Consider the following 14,744-nt stretch of genomic DNA (forward strand, 5'->3'; position numbering starts at 1 on the left):
AAATCAGAGGGGAAGAAGTTTTAATGCATATGGAAGTACAGACCCTCATAGTTCTATCAAATATCCCCTCTTAACCTATAATATTTCTTCAGTATTTTCAGTATGAATGGCATAGTGTAAGATGTGCTAAAATATAAACAAATGTCAGCTTGGAAATTGCATAGTAACAACCCCATTTTTTTGGTGGGGAAGATTATTAGGCTGAGTACTAACATATTCCTTAAGTCTTTTTCAGTAGAAGTATTAGCAAGAACAGGGTTTGAAACAATTTTGTGTACAAGGAAAGATACAGGAAGGGTTAAGTCATCTATTGTGAAAATTCTTCCACTCTACGAACTAGTAGTAATTTAGAATATGCTTTATGAATTTAATCCAAAGCATGTTTAAGGAAATTCAAAAGACATTTTCTCAGGCAAATATTAGCCCTTTTTTTTTCAAATGCTAAGGTGCTTATTCTTCTACCATTTTGAGAAATTAAGATACTTGTGATGATGTGACCACCTTTTCTCTTCTAGACCTTCAGTCCCCACATAGTCAATACTGTAGGCAGATTGAAAGATGTGGTTTATGCTTCTGCATATGGCAGAAGAAGTTCTGTGAGATTTTTTTTTCAAGTAAACCTTTTCTTTCACCTTTACAGATCTTGTAATTGGAACTGAAGTTTCATTGGCAGATCCAGAGATGCCTTGGTTTAACAATTCTCTTAAGACAGATTTGTTTCAAAGGGATTTCTGCTCCTGTTCACATAATCTCATCTCACTTCTCATGCTTCAAAGAAAAAAAAAAATTGAAGCTTGGGGGTTTTTTTATTATTACGTAGACATTTACAAAAGAGTACTAAACTTCCTTTGACCTCTATGGGAGAAGAGTTAAGCTAGCGACAAACCCTTTTAAAATTCCTCCTGTGTTTGACTCCATGTCCATTCTGGTCTTTTCCCCCTCGCATTTCTGGTGAAAGATACTATGGCTTTATTGCACTCGCAGGACTGTTGAGCACCAAGACAGAGCAAAAATAGAAAAGTGCATACACTTTGATCCTCACCAAACATGTACCAGGAGTTCAGTTAGAAACACCTGGAACTTTTACAAGCTTTATTCAAAAGCTCCGTATGAAACATAGCCCTAAAAACTCAATGAAACACAAAAATGTCTTTATTTTCTATGTATCTTATGCACTCATATTGAGTAAGAGCAAGAAAACGCTCTGAGCAAAGTGCTTCAACTGTTTATTTAGAAAAAGAAATTCTTGCCTGGCCAAGTTTATTCAATAGGCTTTTACTATCACAGTTCTTAATTAGGGAGGCACACAGAGAAAGAAAGATGACAGCTTTAGCTGTTGTTACACAGCTTTTTAAAGAAGCTGTATTATCTCAGATGTCTTATTAGAGAAAGAACGTTCAGTGAGAAGGGGGAAAAAAAAAATCAAAAAAGGGAGCATGTGTCTACCTCCAAGTTGCACAACAGTGGAAAAGTCCTGTTGATGCCAAAGTAACAAAACTGTGGAGGAAGAATCATGTAAGCAAGTTGTATCTTCTAAGTCTGGCTTTTTGACAGCAATATAATTCATCAGGGATTGCTGAAGAAATCACATACTTATATTTGTTACTGTTTATGTAAAAATATTTCCTTCTATACTAACATTTCACCAATTGTTTTACAGAAAAAAGCAGGCAGTGGGATTTCAGAATTTGGTAAGGCAGCTGAAGACCTAGATCTGGTAAGAGAACATGGAGTTTTGTTTGAGTGCTCTCCTGATAACTGGACTGATCAGAAGAAACCACCACCAACAATGAGTTACTGGGTTGTGGGGTGAGTTCAAAGAGAAATGAATGTATTTCTCCCAAAGTTTTCCATTTTGAATATGCTGCTGTACTCTTTAAGAGTAAATTTAACTGTAGCATATCACAGAAATACTGGAGCTGACTGACTGAGGTAGCTTTGATTTGGTATCTGGGAAGTTGCATCCATGTGATGTTCCACCTGCTGCAAAACATAGGTGCGTTAATTCAGGTGAGCACCGTGCCAGCACATTAACACCACAGAGTCGGCACCCTTGGCAGTGCTGCACTGTGCCAGGCAGATGTGCTGAAGTGCTGTGTACTCTCAATACCGTGCACTTTCTTTGCGCTCTTCACACTCCTGACCTCTCCATTGCCTGCTTTGCAAGTAAATGCCACCTGTCTTGCCTCCATGCATAATGCTTATTCAGTGATACAAGGAAGTAAGGCGAACAATTGCAGTTGTTGGTTGTTTTGGGTTTGTTTTTTTTCCATCAGGAAGATCCGATCAACCTACCAGTCTATTTGAGATTATTTTGGAAAGGAGTTTGCTTTCCTCAGTTTGTTTTCAAAGTTCCGCCATTATCCTTGCAAATGGTTTGATTTGTGCTGTTATTTAAACTTTGTTTTAGTGATTTTCTTAATGATGCCTATCATGATTGTTACATAGCTAAGCCTTATTTGCATGACAGAACAGCATACTGCCCTAGGCATTAAATACTAAGAATAATACATTTTTGAAGTAATTAAAATTAGGTGTAATGACAAAGTAGTATGTATCTTTTCTTCACAATTGAGAATGTGTCAGATCTTGTAACTGTTTAAGTCCAGGCCTGTAAGCTCTATTCTGTAGCCACTGCTTTTCATATGTTATTCTTTACTCCATCTACTATATTTTGTGCTGTCTACATTATAGCTGCAGTAAGCAGACAGTCATATTACAAGTAGTCAGTCAACTGGATGTTTCCTTCTTTTCTACATTCATCTTATGTATTTGGTATTCCTACTAGATAAATAAAGAAAAATGCAAATGCCCAGTTAAATGGAAGCTATGCTTTCACCATATGAAAAATGAATTAGTTATGGGTGGGGGGGAAAGGAAGATGAATGATCATGCTTGATTAATTAAATTATAATTATTGACTAGTTCAAGTATTGCGCAATAGGAAAGTTGGAAAACAGCAAAATACATTTCTGAATACGGCATGAGAACTTTTTACTGATACAATGAGAGGAAATGTCATCCACGGCTAATTATATTCACCAGGAATAATAATGTAGAAATTCTCTAACAGAGCTTTTGTTCAACCTGTTTGCCTTCAAGTCAGATGATTAGAGAAGGAAGAAAAACAATTCTTTCCCATCATGAATGTACATAACTGCAGTTTGTGTGCTATCCTTGGGGTTGGAAAAATTAAAATCTTTAAGCTTTTAAAAATGTTTATGCTGCTGTTGATACCTTTTAAAAAAATTTTTTTCAGTCTCTGCAGGGCAGTCCCTTAGTATTTGGAGAGCCATATGCTATGATATAATGGTACACACAGTTATGTATAAGTATTAACAGTTTTACTATTTTAGCTGTTTCCCTAAAAGAGCTTATTAGATTGACATGTGGGAATGTACCTATCCAGATGTATTAAGTTTAAAAATTAGTAAATATGTGAATACTGGGGCTTGCTCCTAAGTACCTTGATTGTAGCTTGTAGCCTGGGAACTTGGATTAATGCAAACACACCAGTACCGTACAAACAGCTCCTGAAAACCTGAAGAATTTTTTCATACATAGCCCTGAGAAAACTGAGCAGATAATAACTTGATTTAAAAATCTAATGTACTGAAAAAAGTAAGATAATGCAGGAGAGCCACAGAAATTTGCTAGCTGTCTTACACAGCAGTTATTTTTAACATCTTACTGAAACCTCAGGGTACAGCCAGAATATATCAAACAGCTGAGGAGAAAAAGCTAACATCAATGATAATTTTCTTTTTTTTTTCTCTCCTTTTTTTCCCAGGAGACTCATTCTACATCCAAAACCTCAGGAGTGTTATGTCTGTTTTCATGACTCAGTCACAGAAGCTGCTGTTGAACTGGCCTTTAAACTGTCCTTCGGCTTAGCTACATAGATGAGCTTCCTTAATATTCAGCCATCCTGCAGGGTGTTGTCATCTCTTTAAAATACTTCAATATAAAGAGAAATTAACTCAATTGTGGTGTTTACCCATGGTGTATCTTTTGAAATGCTTTTAAAAAAAATAAATCTACCTTGTGGTAATGACATAGGCAAAACTTCAGTGATAATTCAGTGATCTCATCAATTGAATACTTAAAAAGATTTCAGAGAACCAAAGTCCTTATTTTTATATACGGTTGATTTATTTATCCTGATCATAACTTTATTGTATGAAAACATCACATAATTTGTATATTCACTGCTGTTCAGTGTATAATATGCAATGTAAAATGATAAGTTGTTATCCTCAAAGTACTCTCTGAGTATCTGGCAATTGATGAAGAAGGAAATTAAAAAGTTTTCCAGCTAATTAAAATTTTGCACCTCTAAGGGCATGAAAAATACTGAATGTTTTCAGTAGCATTGTGTTAATCAAAACAGAAAGAAATCTTTTAGCCAATTCATGGCACTTAGCTACACAAAACTAATGGCTTATCATTTTTGCCAGTATGGTCGCCTGCACACTTGAGCACTATAGTGTGGTTGCTGTTTTACTTGACTTTGTGCATTTTAACTATAAATAATACTTCTATTTGTTAAAATGCAATTTTGAAGGCACAAAAGAAGATTGGGGGCAGCGGGGTGATGGTTTTAAAACCTATGCATGGACTCGGCTAATTGTATATTTTATATTAATAATTTCATAATAAAAAAATGTATATTTGGCAAAGACCAGTGAAGTGTTATTCTATTTTTTTTACTTAACATATTTTCTCTTTTGTTTATTTAAACAATATTTGTTTAGCTAGGTCTTCTACAATTTATAGCTGAATATTACGAAAAAAGTTAGGTTACATCCATATAAGGCAAGAGAAGGCAAGGTGTTTGCAAAATCAGAATTCTTCTATAAAATTCAGTTTTCCTCCAAATTGTTGAAACATTTGTAATCTACAGACCAGCTGCTCCTAAATCTTTTTTTTACTAAAGTTTAGTTTAAAATGTAAGATTTTTTTGGGGCTTTTTACCCACAGCCAGCACATTAGATCTGGTCATCTGCATAGCATTTCATCATGTTCCATGTCAACAGTGCATTTTTTTTTTTTCTTTCTGCTGTTTCTACTTGCTTTTCCTGAGTGCTTTTCATAAAATGCATGACTGAAGTTGCATTTTAAACAATGGGATCAAAAAGTTTAAGTATTCAGGAAAGTAAATTCAGTTCCATAGGCTCTCATGATCAAATCTTTAGATCTTGTTTTCACTAGTAAATTACACTGTTTAGAGTAGTTCCCAAATTGCCAATCAAATGCTTATAACTGCCCACTCTCACAGAGTGATTCACAGCTTGTCTTGAATCACTCAACAGTTGCTTTAATTCCAAGCAGTAGAGGTCTTAAGCCTGAAGTTTAAGCATATGATTGAAGATTTTGTTAATCAGCCTTCTCCAGAATTTATGGTTCCTAGAAGATGAGAAATAGACAGTATTTCAGTGTGAGACATACAAAACTGAGTTATACCAATAGTGCTTTAGATTTGTTCCTCATTTGTAAATCAAGTGATGTGAGATTTACTGTTTGAAAAATAAGAATATGTAATAATATGGATGACATCTGAACAGCACCTTTTAAAAGTCTAAAGTATGTGGGGTTTGAATATGAGATTTTTTTGTAATGGAAGAAGGAACATAAAAAAAACAAGCAGTCTTTGCTGCACTGCTTTTAGCAGGTTTAACAGCTGTTACAAAATTTGTGTGTGTGCACGTAAGTATCTATATGGAAAGGGTAATTTTGCTGATATTTGTCTCTTGTTTCAGTCTTTTAAAGGCTGGGCTATACGGTTTGAGTGCTAAAAAGGAAGATATTTGAATGCTTTAAAAAAAGGACAGCTAACTTTTATCTAGATCCTTGTGTTTAGTCAGACTAGGTTACTCTGCTGCCAGTGTAGTGGGTTAAACTCAGTTGACTCAGCTGGGCCAAACACACAACTGAATCAATGGAGAAGAAACAGTGTGAATATGTAGATGTATGTGGAGAAGAACTGAAGGAAGGTGGGACTCCTTCAGTACCAATCAGCTATTTAGACTGGCTTGGTCCTTCACAAGAAACTCTACCTTAAACAGAATTAAGGGCATCCGAGTGGGGATGTAGTATGGACTACACTACTCAAAGCAGCGTAGTTCAGCAACAAACATTGCAAAATTGGTATTAATCATGTTGATACTAGACTTAAGGAGATTTTTAATGATTATTTTGTTAGTCAACTAAGCAGAGACTGTATTCTGCAGGTTTTTAAGAGTATGTTTAAAAAGAGCCCCAAAGGATGATAGGATTTCATTTCCAACAGAACACAGATTTTTATCAGGTATCTTTGATACCAATCTTGTAGCTTTGTCATTTTCAGGAAGATTATAGCTGTGAATCAGTGTATAGAATTAATGTTAAAAGGAATAGATATGGAGAAGCTAGTGAAAGAGTTAAAAGGGTAGTATTAAGGCTCAAAAGAAATTAATTTATTTTGCCTTCAATTATTACTTATAAAAACTGTTAGCAAAGCAATGTGGTGTACAACAAATCAATAGAGTACCAGGGTTAAAATTACTAATGACAAGAGAATGCAAGAAACTAAATTTAGCGTTGAAAAACATCAACAATTAAAACATTTTGACTGAACAAATAGGTGTTTCATGCCTTCATTAGTCATAAAGTCAGGAGATATAGAGGAGGTAAAGCAAATGGAAAAAAACACTATTGGCATTCTAGAAGGAATTGGTACTTCTGACCTGCAATGGAATGGGTATAACTAACATGACTAAAATTCATTTACTTGTCATAGACAAAGTTGATTAACTCATAATTCAATATGATCAACAATTACCCTTCGTTGCCTGTTATTTTTAATTCTCTAGTTCCTGGTCAGGGGAGAAGGGGCCAGTTCCCACAGCTGACAGAAGCTTCTGGAAAGTTCCTGAGGTCTCTGGAAAGCTTGCTACCCGCAGCTCTGGGAGGGCAGCACCCCTGGAAGGGATCCATGTAGTAGAAGCAAATGGTGCGGTTTCTGGGCCCAGCTGCCCCTCGCGGCCTGTAACAGTGGAGGATGGAGGCGGCTCAGCTCCTGGGTGCCCTGAGACCATCAACTTTTAAATTCTGAGGAAAAAGAAGCCAGTTAAGTGCCTGCTGGCCGCGTGCTTTGTGGGAAGAAGAAGAAACGGCGGGGGGGCAGCCGGGTGGTGCCATGGCAGCCCCGCAGGGCAAGGGGCTCTGTGACCCCCTCCGTCGGGAAGGACCTGCTAGCCAGCAGCATGGCGCCGCCATCTCCAAGATGGCGGTGGCACCCGCTGAGGGGCTGAAGCTGTTCTCCAAGTGCAGGCCTCATCCAAGCAGATCTGGGCAGACCGGCAGTGCAAGGGTATGGTGGACTGCTACGTGCACATCCCCGAGGAGCACGGTAGGAACCCTGGGCAGCTGCCCCATCCCCACACCTTGCCCTCTCTCTCCCAAACCTTGTAAAAACAAAAGCTTTTGGAAACGCCTTTGAACTGACAGCAATGGAACACCATTAGGGCTGTGGGCATTCGAAGGAGTACGGGTACTGGCAGGGGAGGTGGTGAGGACAGAGTTACTATTGAGTACGTCCCCGCAGGATTTTTTTGTTTTATTTGATAGTAGCAAAATCATGTTCGTTGGTATTTGTGGACAGTGTAAAATGCCTTTAAAGTTTTCCTTTTGAGAGTTTTACAGAGGCAGCATTTATTTAGCATACTAATTTTCATGTATAGGAAAACATAATCAAAATAAGAAATGTAAGTTTGGAGTTTTCCTTGTCTTTGCCTTCATCCATGGTAACATAAGAAAATTAAGACGTCTGAACGAAGAGCATGGCTACGCACTGCGGAGACCACTTTGTTGTCACTGCTTAGCCAAGTCTGACATGGCCAGCCAGTCCAAGGTCTGTCAGTGTCCTCACGTCCTTTTTTTTCCTCATAATCCACAGAAGATTTGCTCCTGCACTACCTCCTCAGCTCCATTTAGCGTCTTATGCATTTATCTTAGTGTCCAAAGGGATCCTTTCTTTACTTCAGAACTAAAATATAATTACAAAAGCGCTACCAAGTTAATGATACCTGTATAAACCGTTCGCCATTGCTTTAATATGGAGTGTGAGCACCCCCTAAGGAAGCGGAAATGCATAGGCAGGCTACTTCAGGAAAACAATTTCTACACGGTTCTGTGAAATATTCTTCCATTCTGCAGTTTCCGGACTGCAGTTTACATAGGTATCCCTGGTCTTAGAAATGTATGAAGTAAGGAAGTTGAAAATCTTAACTGTTTCTCAGCATTATTGATATTTCACTTGCAGTTTTAGATTTTCTTGTGCTAACACCGAATGCGTACATCTGTTGGTGAGGGTCAGAATAAATCCACATTCCTGATACCAAATGCCTGAAAAATAAAGGACCTGAAAAGGAACATTTTTTGCCTTTGTTACAGCTCATACCAAAGTAGAAACTATAGAAGGAATATTGTATAATATACTTAGTGTAGTATAAACTTTGGAAATGTTATTTTAAAGATCCATTTCTTTTTCTGTAGGATTTTTCAGCTTTTGGCATGGCAATTTGGCAAATGTTATACGGTATTTCCCAACACAGGCTCTAAACTTTGGTTTTGAGGACAAATAAAACAGATTTTCATGTCCAAAGTGGATAAACAGGTAAATAATCTCTTGCATATTAGTTCTGTTTAATAAACAAACTAGATCTGGTCAAGAGCTGTGCAGCTCAACATGGTTGGTAATTAGTGGTGGTATATTGATAAGATTTTGTAAATAGCTTATTTTATAACGAGGAAGAGCGAGCATGGCTTACTGCATAGCTTATTATTGAAGGTAATGAAATCTGGTTTTTGATCTTCAATGATGAATGGCTTTGTGAGGTGCATGTAAATAACTGCTTATAACTGCAGTCAGAATTTTCAAAGTTTTGTTCAGGACATAATTATTTTGGAGTTAATTGATGCTTTCTGGGCTTTGTCAGAAACCCCAATTACATTCTCACAGTTAAGACTGCATTAACACGTACTCTAGCTTCAAAAACCTTTATGTTCATAATTCATTCATGAGAAATTACAGCTGCTTTTATTCTAATGTGTGAAGTTCTTCAGTTGTGTCCCTCAAGCAGAAGTCTCTCAATTTAATTTTTTTTACATTATTTTTGTGATAATCATTACTATGTAAATGTCAGAAAAAAACTTACAAATAGTAAAGTGTGTATTACTGCTGTAGATAAGTAATGCTTCACACTGAAAACGGATTTCTTGCTACATGTAAAGCTAGAAACGTACTTATCAATAGTTAAAGCATTTTAAGAACTTAGTTTTGTACAATGTGCCAGAAAAGGAGCAGTTTTAGGTTATGGCTAAAAAACACAAGCTTTTGGGCTATGCTGCCTTACCTTGCAATGCTGTGTAGTTGTGAAAAGTCCCTTAAACTTGGATGGATTTTTGAAAGACACAGGGGTCTACACCCATGGAATTAATTACAAGAAATCTTGGTCTTGGAATGTGAAATGTTGATATTGGCATTTGACAAATCACATACAAATCATTCATATCAGCACAATGGAAAATAAGTTCTTCGTATCTAATTTGTTTCATGTGAAAATAGCTGGAAAATCTGCTTTATTTGTGTCTGTCTTAGGTTATCTGTTTTAGGATTTCCTTGGTTAGGTTTTGATAATTTAAACAAAAATCCAATGTTCTGTGCTTTCTCTTGTTGACGTTTTTTTACTGCAGTGCCAGAAACTTTTCTTGCCACAGGCTTTTCTGGTGGTGCTGACCAGGAAGAATGCTGTCAGTTATTAAAGTTTGGTTAATCTCCTTATATTGAATGCAAATTCTTAAGCAGTCCTTTTTCAATTACAGTAATTTTGTATGTGAAGAGTTTAAGGTTGCTGTTTTCTTTCTTTTCTTGCAGTGGAAAAAGTAAAACACGTGTGATGTAAATAACACAGTGTTTATAGTTCTTCAACTCTCCTTTCCGTCTCCTACAAGTGTTTCCAGATGGCTTACATGTGTATGAGCTTGTGACTCAAATTTTAGAAACATTCCATGAATAGCACTCAAGATTAATTTATTTGTAAGTATAATATTTAGCAAAGTAGCATATCCATTGTTGAAGCTTCAGGCCTTTGGGTGCTTTCTTACATGTTTCATGCAGGATGGAAATGGGGAAGACAATATTGTTACATGCATTAGTTTTTGCTTAGCTGGATTATGTTTAAAAATAATAATAATTACTAAAATGTTTAGATTGTAAAGTGCAAAGGAACTTCTGTTAAAGAAGACAGGCTGTATCTATGTGCCAGACACTTGGTATTGAAGGTAACGCTGGCACAGTCAAGCATCCTCAGATTGCAGCTGCCCCTTCTCCTGCTTGCTACTACAACGAGCAGCAGTTTATGCAGCAACATGAGCTAGGGCAGGTTGCAAAGCTTCCTGTACAACTAATAAAATATTAGGGCAGTTAAACTATGCTGGACTCCATACTACTACAGCTACAGAGTTGCTGTTACTGAACCAGCAAATAAAAAGTGATTTTGGTTACATCCACATGGTCTGCATTTACTACATAAGATGTGCCTGTGATGCTGTTTAAGTCAACAGAGCTATGTCAGGCTACTTGACTCTACCTGTTGCTTTCTGTGCCCTGTACTTGGGCCGAATTAATACTTTCATGATACCTTCAGTATAAGGTGGTGTACAGTTTGGAGTTCTTCCTTTGAAGATCGGTTTATTGCTTGCTGTGTTTTCACCTGTAGCGAATCCTAAAAGCTTGGGTGTAGTTATCTGTGGAACGTGGAAACAGATGAATAATCTACAGATACAAAAAGTGGATTCTTTAACTTTGTCACAGCTTGTGGCTAGTGTTCCGCTACAAGGAAAAGCTGAAACGAGGAACACGTCTAATAAATTTGAGTATGAATGTGTGGGGAGAAAGGGAAATGTATTACATAGAAAAAATTCTTTTCAGAGAGAGGGTAAAAGAATTCATACATATGCATTCTGCTGAATGAGGACAAAACTGGAATGGTAGTTATTTGACCTGAAAGCATTTCAGCAACTGGATACCACTATGTTTGAATAAAATGCCTTCATCCATCTATGTGTCTCAATTTCTTCTTTATGCTTCGTTTGTAAGGGGAGGAAACGATCTACTATGTTTTGCATATAATCTTGATAATGTGAAATGTTTCAGTCATGCAGAATAGTTTGTACTAAAGAGAAGGGCTTCTGTAAAGCATAACAATGTGCATAAATTTCTTTTATATTAGGTGCTGCTGAGCGACAGTTCCAGGGACTTGGTGACTGTATTATTACAATTGCAAAGACAGCTGGACTTCCTGGCCTGTACCAGGGTTTTGGTGTTTCAGTACAGGGAATCATTGTATACTGAGCCTTCTATTTTGGATGTTACGAGACCATTAAGGTAGCTTTTACAAAGAAAAATACACATGTTTTAAATCTTTATCATGATATTTTAAGGATTTATTATCAACTAATGCACGCTAGTTGCAGCTTTTGTCTTTACAGTTATTTGTGGTCAACAGAGTGTATTACTGGAGAATGAAGCCATTTTACAGTAGGATTAACAACTGAAATTATCAAAATTATACTTGATATCAGCTGGATTTGACATACATTTTACAGAATTTGTACAGGCTTCCATTTTTGTTTTGCAGGGATTATTGCCAAGTAACAGGATCTGTTTTCTTTTTGCTATCAGAAGCCAGCTATTCAGACTAAAACAGGTTTGTGGGTAGTACAATATCCTTTATTAGCCCAGCTAATGCAGTTAGAAAAATAATCTTTGTGGCACACAGCTGTTCTTCAGGTGTGAGGTAGAATCAGTAAGCTTCAAAGCTCAGTACAAGCTGAGAATTATTTCTCAGCATGTGATGGGTATGATAGTGCATTATTAGCAATTAATGTTGGCTCTTGTTGCTAGCTATTAGGTAATTTTACTAGGTAGTTCAGTAGCATTTGAAGTACATTTAATAATACAAGTTCTTGTTATGAAGACCATCCTTAAACATGCAATAAAAAAACCCACAAAAACGCTCTTGAAAAATGAGGACCTTGTTCCCTGCATCCCTGAGGAAGTTTTGCCATCTGATAATAGAAAGGAGTTGTTAGTTCTAAAGAAATGTCTCTATGTTTTGTTTCAGGAGTATCTTCTTTTCTCTCAGTATTCCAGAAAGCCAAAAGAAAATCAGAATAAATGTTAGCATAGGACTTGCTTAGGTACTTTCAAAAAATCCTAGAAGATGCTGAGATTCTTACATAATACCTGCATACCTCTGATTATCTGTCCTATGTAACAGAAATCCTTGAGGCTTAACAGTGGGCAAACACCATTAGCCCTACTGACTTCTTCCTTTCAGACTAAATATGATTTCACTGTCTTCAGATTCTGCTTTATCTGCTTAATCAGCAGTAGGCGTACAGTTAACGCTGTCTTTATTCATAAGTACTGTGCTTCTTGAGGCCTTACCAAAGAATTGCCTGTATTTCTGGTAATCAACTTACCACTAGAATATAGTATCAAGATTATTAAAAACATAAATTATAATCATATGAAATAAGGTTTACTAAGGTTATAAGGTTTACTAGCACAAAAGAGGATGAGAGGATGTATATATGTTGTGGGTGTATAAAGGTATTTCATGTGGTGTCCTTGTTTCATTCATGTAGTTTTGAGGCTTCAGGTACAAATAAAGCTGATTATGATTTTCATGAACTTCTTATGACACTTATTCTGATCCAAGAGGAAGCCCTGAATGAAATATAGCACCTCTTACTTCTTCAGGTAAATTATATTTGCTAGATGGGATAACTTTCTGAAATAATGAGCACAGTACATTTACTGCTTTCAGCAAAGTTGATTTTTGTCAGCTAAGCAGTAATAACCATTACCAATATCTGTTCAGTTGTATATATTCATGTTGATTCAAACCAAAATATTTTAAATTTTTAAATATTTGATTTTGCTGGTGAAACACTGGAATAAGCTGCCCAGGGAAGTGATGGAGTCACCATCACTGGACGTGTTGAAGGAACGTGTGGACGAGGCATTGTGGGACATGGCTTAATGGGCATGGTGGTGTTAGTTGATGGTTGGACTTGATCTTACAGGTCTTTTCCAACCTTAGTGATTCTGTGAAATGCTTTTCAGCTATGTTACTATGATAATTTATATTGATTTATGTGAATATTTATCATAGATGTATTTCCTGCATTTATTATGTTCAGGAAATCTACAGCGATCTCATACCTTGATTCCTAACAGAAGATGTAACAACATGTACCACTGTCTTCACTGGAAAATTCAAACGTCACTTTATTAGCTGCAGAGATATCACAAAGACCTGAAGTAGCCAAGATTATCTTTCTGCCAGTATAGAGAGTCTAGAACCTTACCTTGATTTTGCAGGTGGGTTTGATTTAAGATGTAGCTAATTTAAGTCAATTCTTCAACATTATCTAAAAAAACCTAGTATCTTCTTTCCAGCAGAGTTTCACATAAAAATAGGGATTTGGGATTAATCTCGCCAAAAAAGTGTGCTTATTTTTTGCTAGTGAAAATGAAAAACAGTGTCAGTTCCTAATATAGTCCTCAAATCCTGAAGAGACTGCAGTTCCAAGACAGGAATTGTTTGACAGTTCACACCGCACACCTACAACAAACCGCTTTGTCAGAGCTACGGTGTTACTCAGAGCATGTGAGAGCTTTGCTGTTGTCATTATGCTGAGTTCCACAGCGGGCAAGAGTACTTCCCGAGTGCTCTGCTGTGCAGAGAACAGCTATGCAACATTCTTCCGGGCTGTCTCTACTCTGCTGTTGACGTTTTCAAAACTTAAAGGAGTTGGCGTGATTTTCAGTCATACTGCTCTCGGAAAAAGCTGAGGGGAGAGTTCAGTACTTTAGCTCTGACTTGTACAGAAACGGTCATGTGCATGCATGGGAACAGTCACTGCTTGTCATGCTGTGTTTCCTTTACCTGTAAGCACTTGAAGCAAGTTTTAGAGAACTCAGCACCATGTTCACTAACTAACAAATCCTCCTTTTTGCTTTGTTTTCATTTGTCGAGCAAATTAATGCTCAGAAACAAGGTGGGCTAGATGAAAACTGGACTGCGCTCCTTCTTAGCCTTCCTATGTTTTTACATTATCATGCTAGTCAAGAGCTTAACATTTTTAGACTCTTTTTGGAAAACAGCTGCTGGATGGACTCTATTGATTACTAATGAACTGAAATCTACTTGGTATAAAAATATTTCAGTGATACTAAAGAAGGAAAAAAATGAGCTGTGGAAGTTTTAATAGCATTGAAACAATTCAGAGCACCCTTAGGACTGGGGTGACCTCATTTAATTCCTAAGCCTTTTACTTGCCCAGTAAAGCTTAAAAGCATCAGAAGAAGGATCACAGCCTTTCTAAATTTAGCTATTGGAACCAGCTAACAGAGCATTACATCAGATAAATATTTATTAGTTAAAAGATCACTCCTTTGCAACAAGTGAAACATTAGGAAAATGTTCCTTAGTCATCTTTACTAAAGAAAGACAAATTTTGCCGGGCATCTAAGTTTCTTTCTCAGTGCAGTGCAGCAATGATTTATCCTTACTATTTGTGTGAAGAGCAGAGAGACTGAACGTCAATACAAAGGAACTGTTGACTGCTTTATGAAAATTTAAGAGTGAGAGGGACTTAATGCTTTCTTCCCTGGAGCACTCTCCAACATC

The 14,744-nt window shown here is 36.8% G+C and overlaps 1 protein-coding gene across 1 annotated transcript in view; it reads left to right on the plus strand.

The window, feature by feature from the left end:
* Positions 1-4,481, plus strand: part of INTU (inturned planar cell polarity protein) — a 48,841-nt gene extending 44,360 nt beyond the window's left edge. The window contains exons 16-17 of the mRNA XM_059826877.1: positions 1,661-1,809; positions 3,791-4,481. Coding sequence (XP_059682860.1) covers positions 1,661-1,809; positions 3,791-3,902 — 261 coding nt within the window. The 3' untranslated portion in view covers positions 3,903-4,481. The remainder of the gene's footprint in view (positions 1-1,660; positions 1,810-3,790) is intronic.
* Positions 4,482-14,744: the final 10,263 nt, after the last annotated feature.

Source organism: Gavia stellata, chromosome 19, assembly GCF_030936135.1.
Source record: "Gavia stellata isolate bGavSte3 chromosome 19, bGavSte3.hap2, whole genome shotgun sequence".
Classification (NCBI taxonomy): domain Eukaryota; kingdom Metazoa; phylum Chordata; class Aves; order Gaviiformes; family Gaviidae; genus Gavia; species Gavia stellata.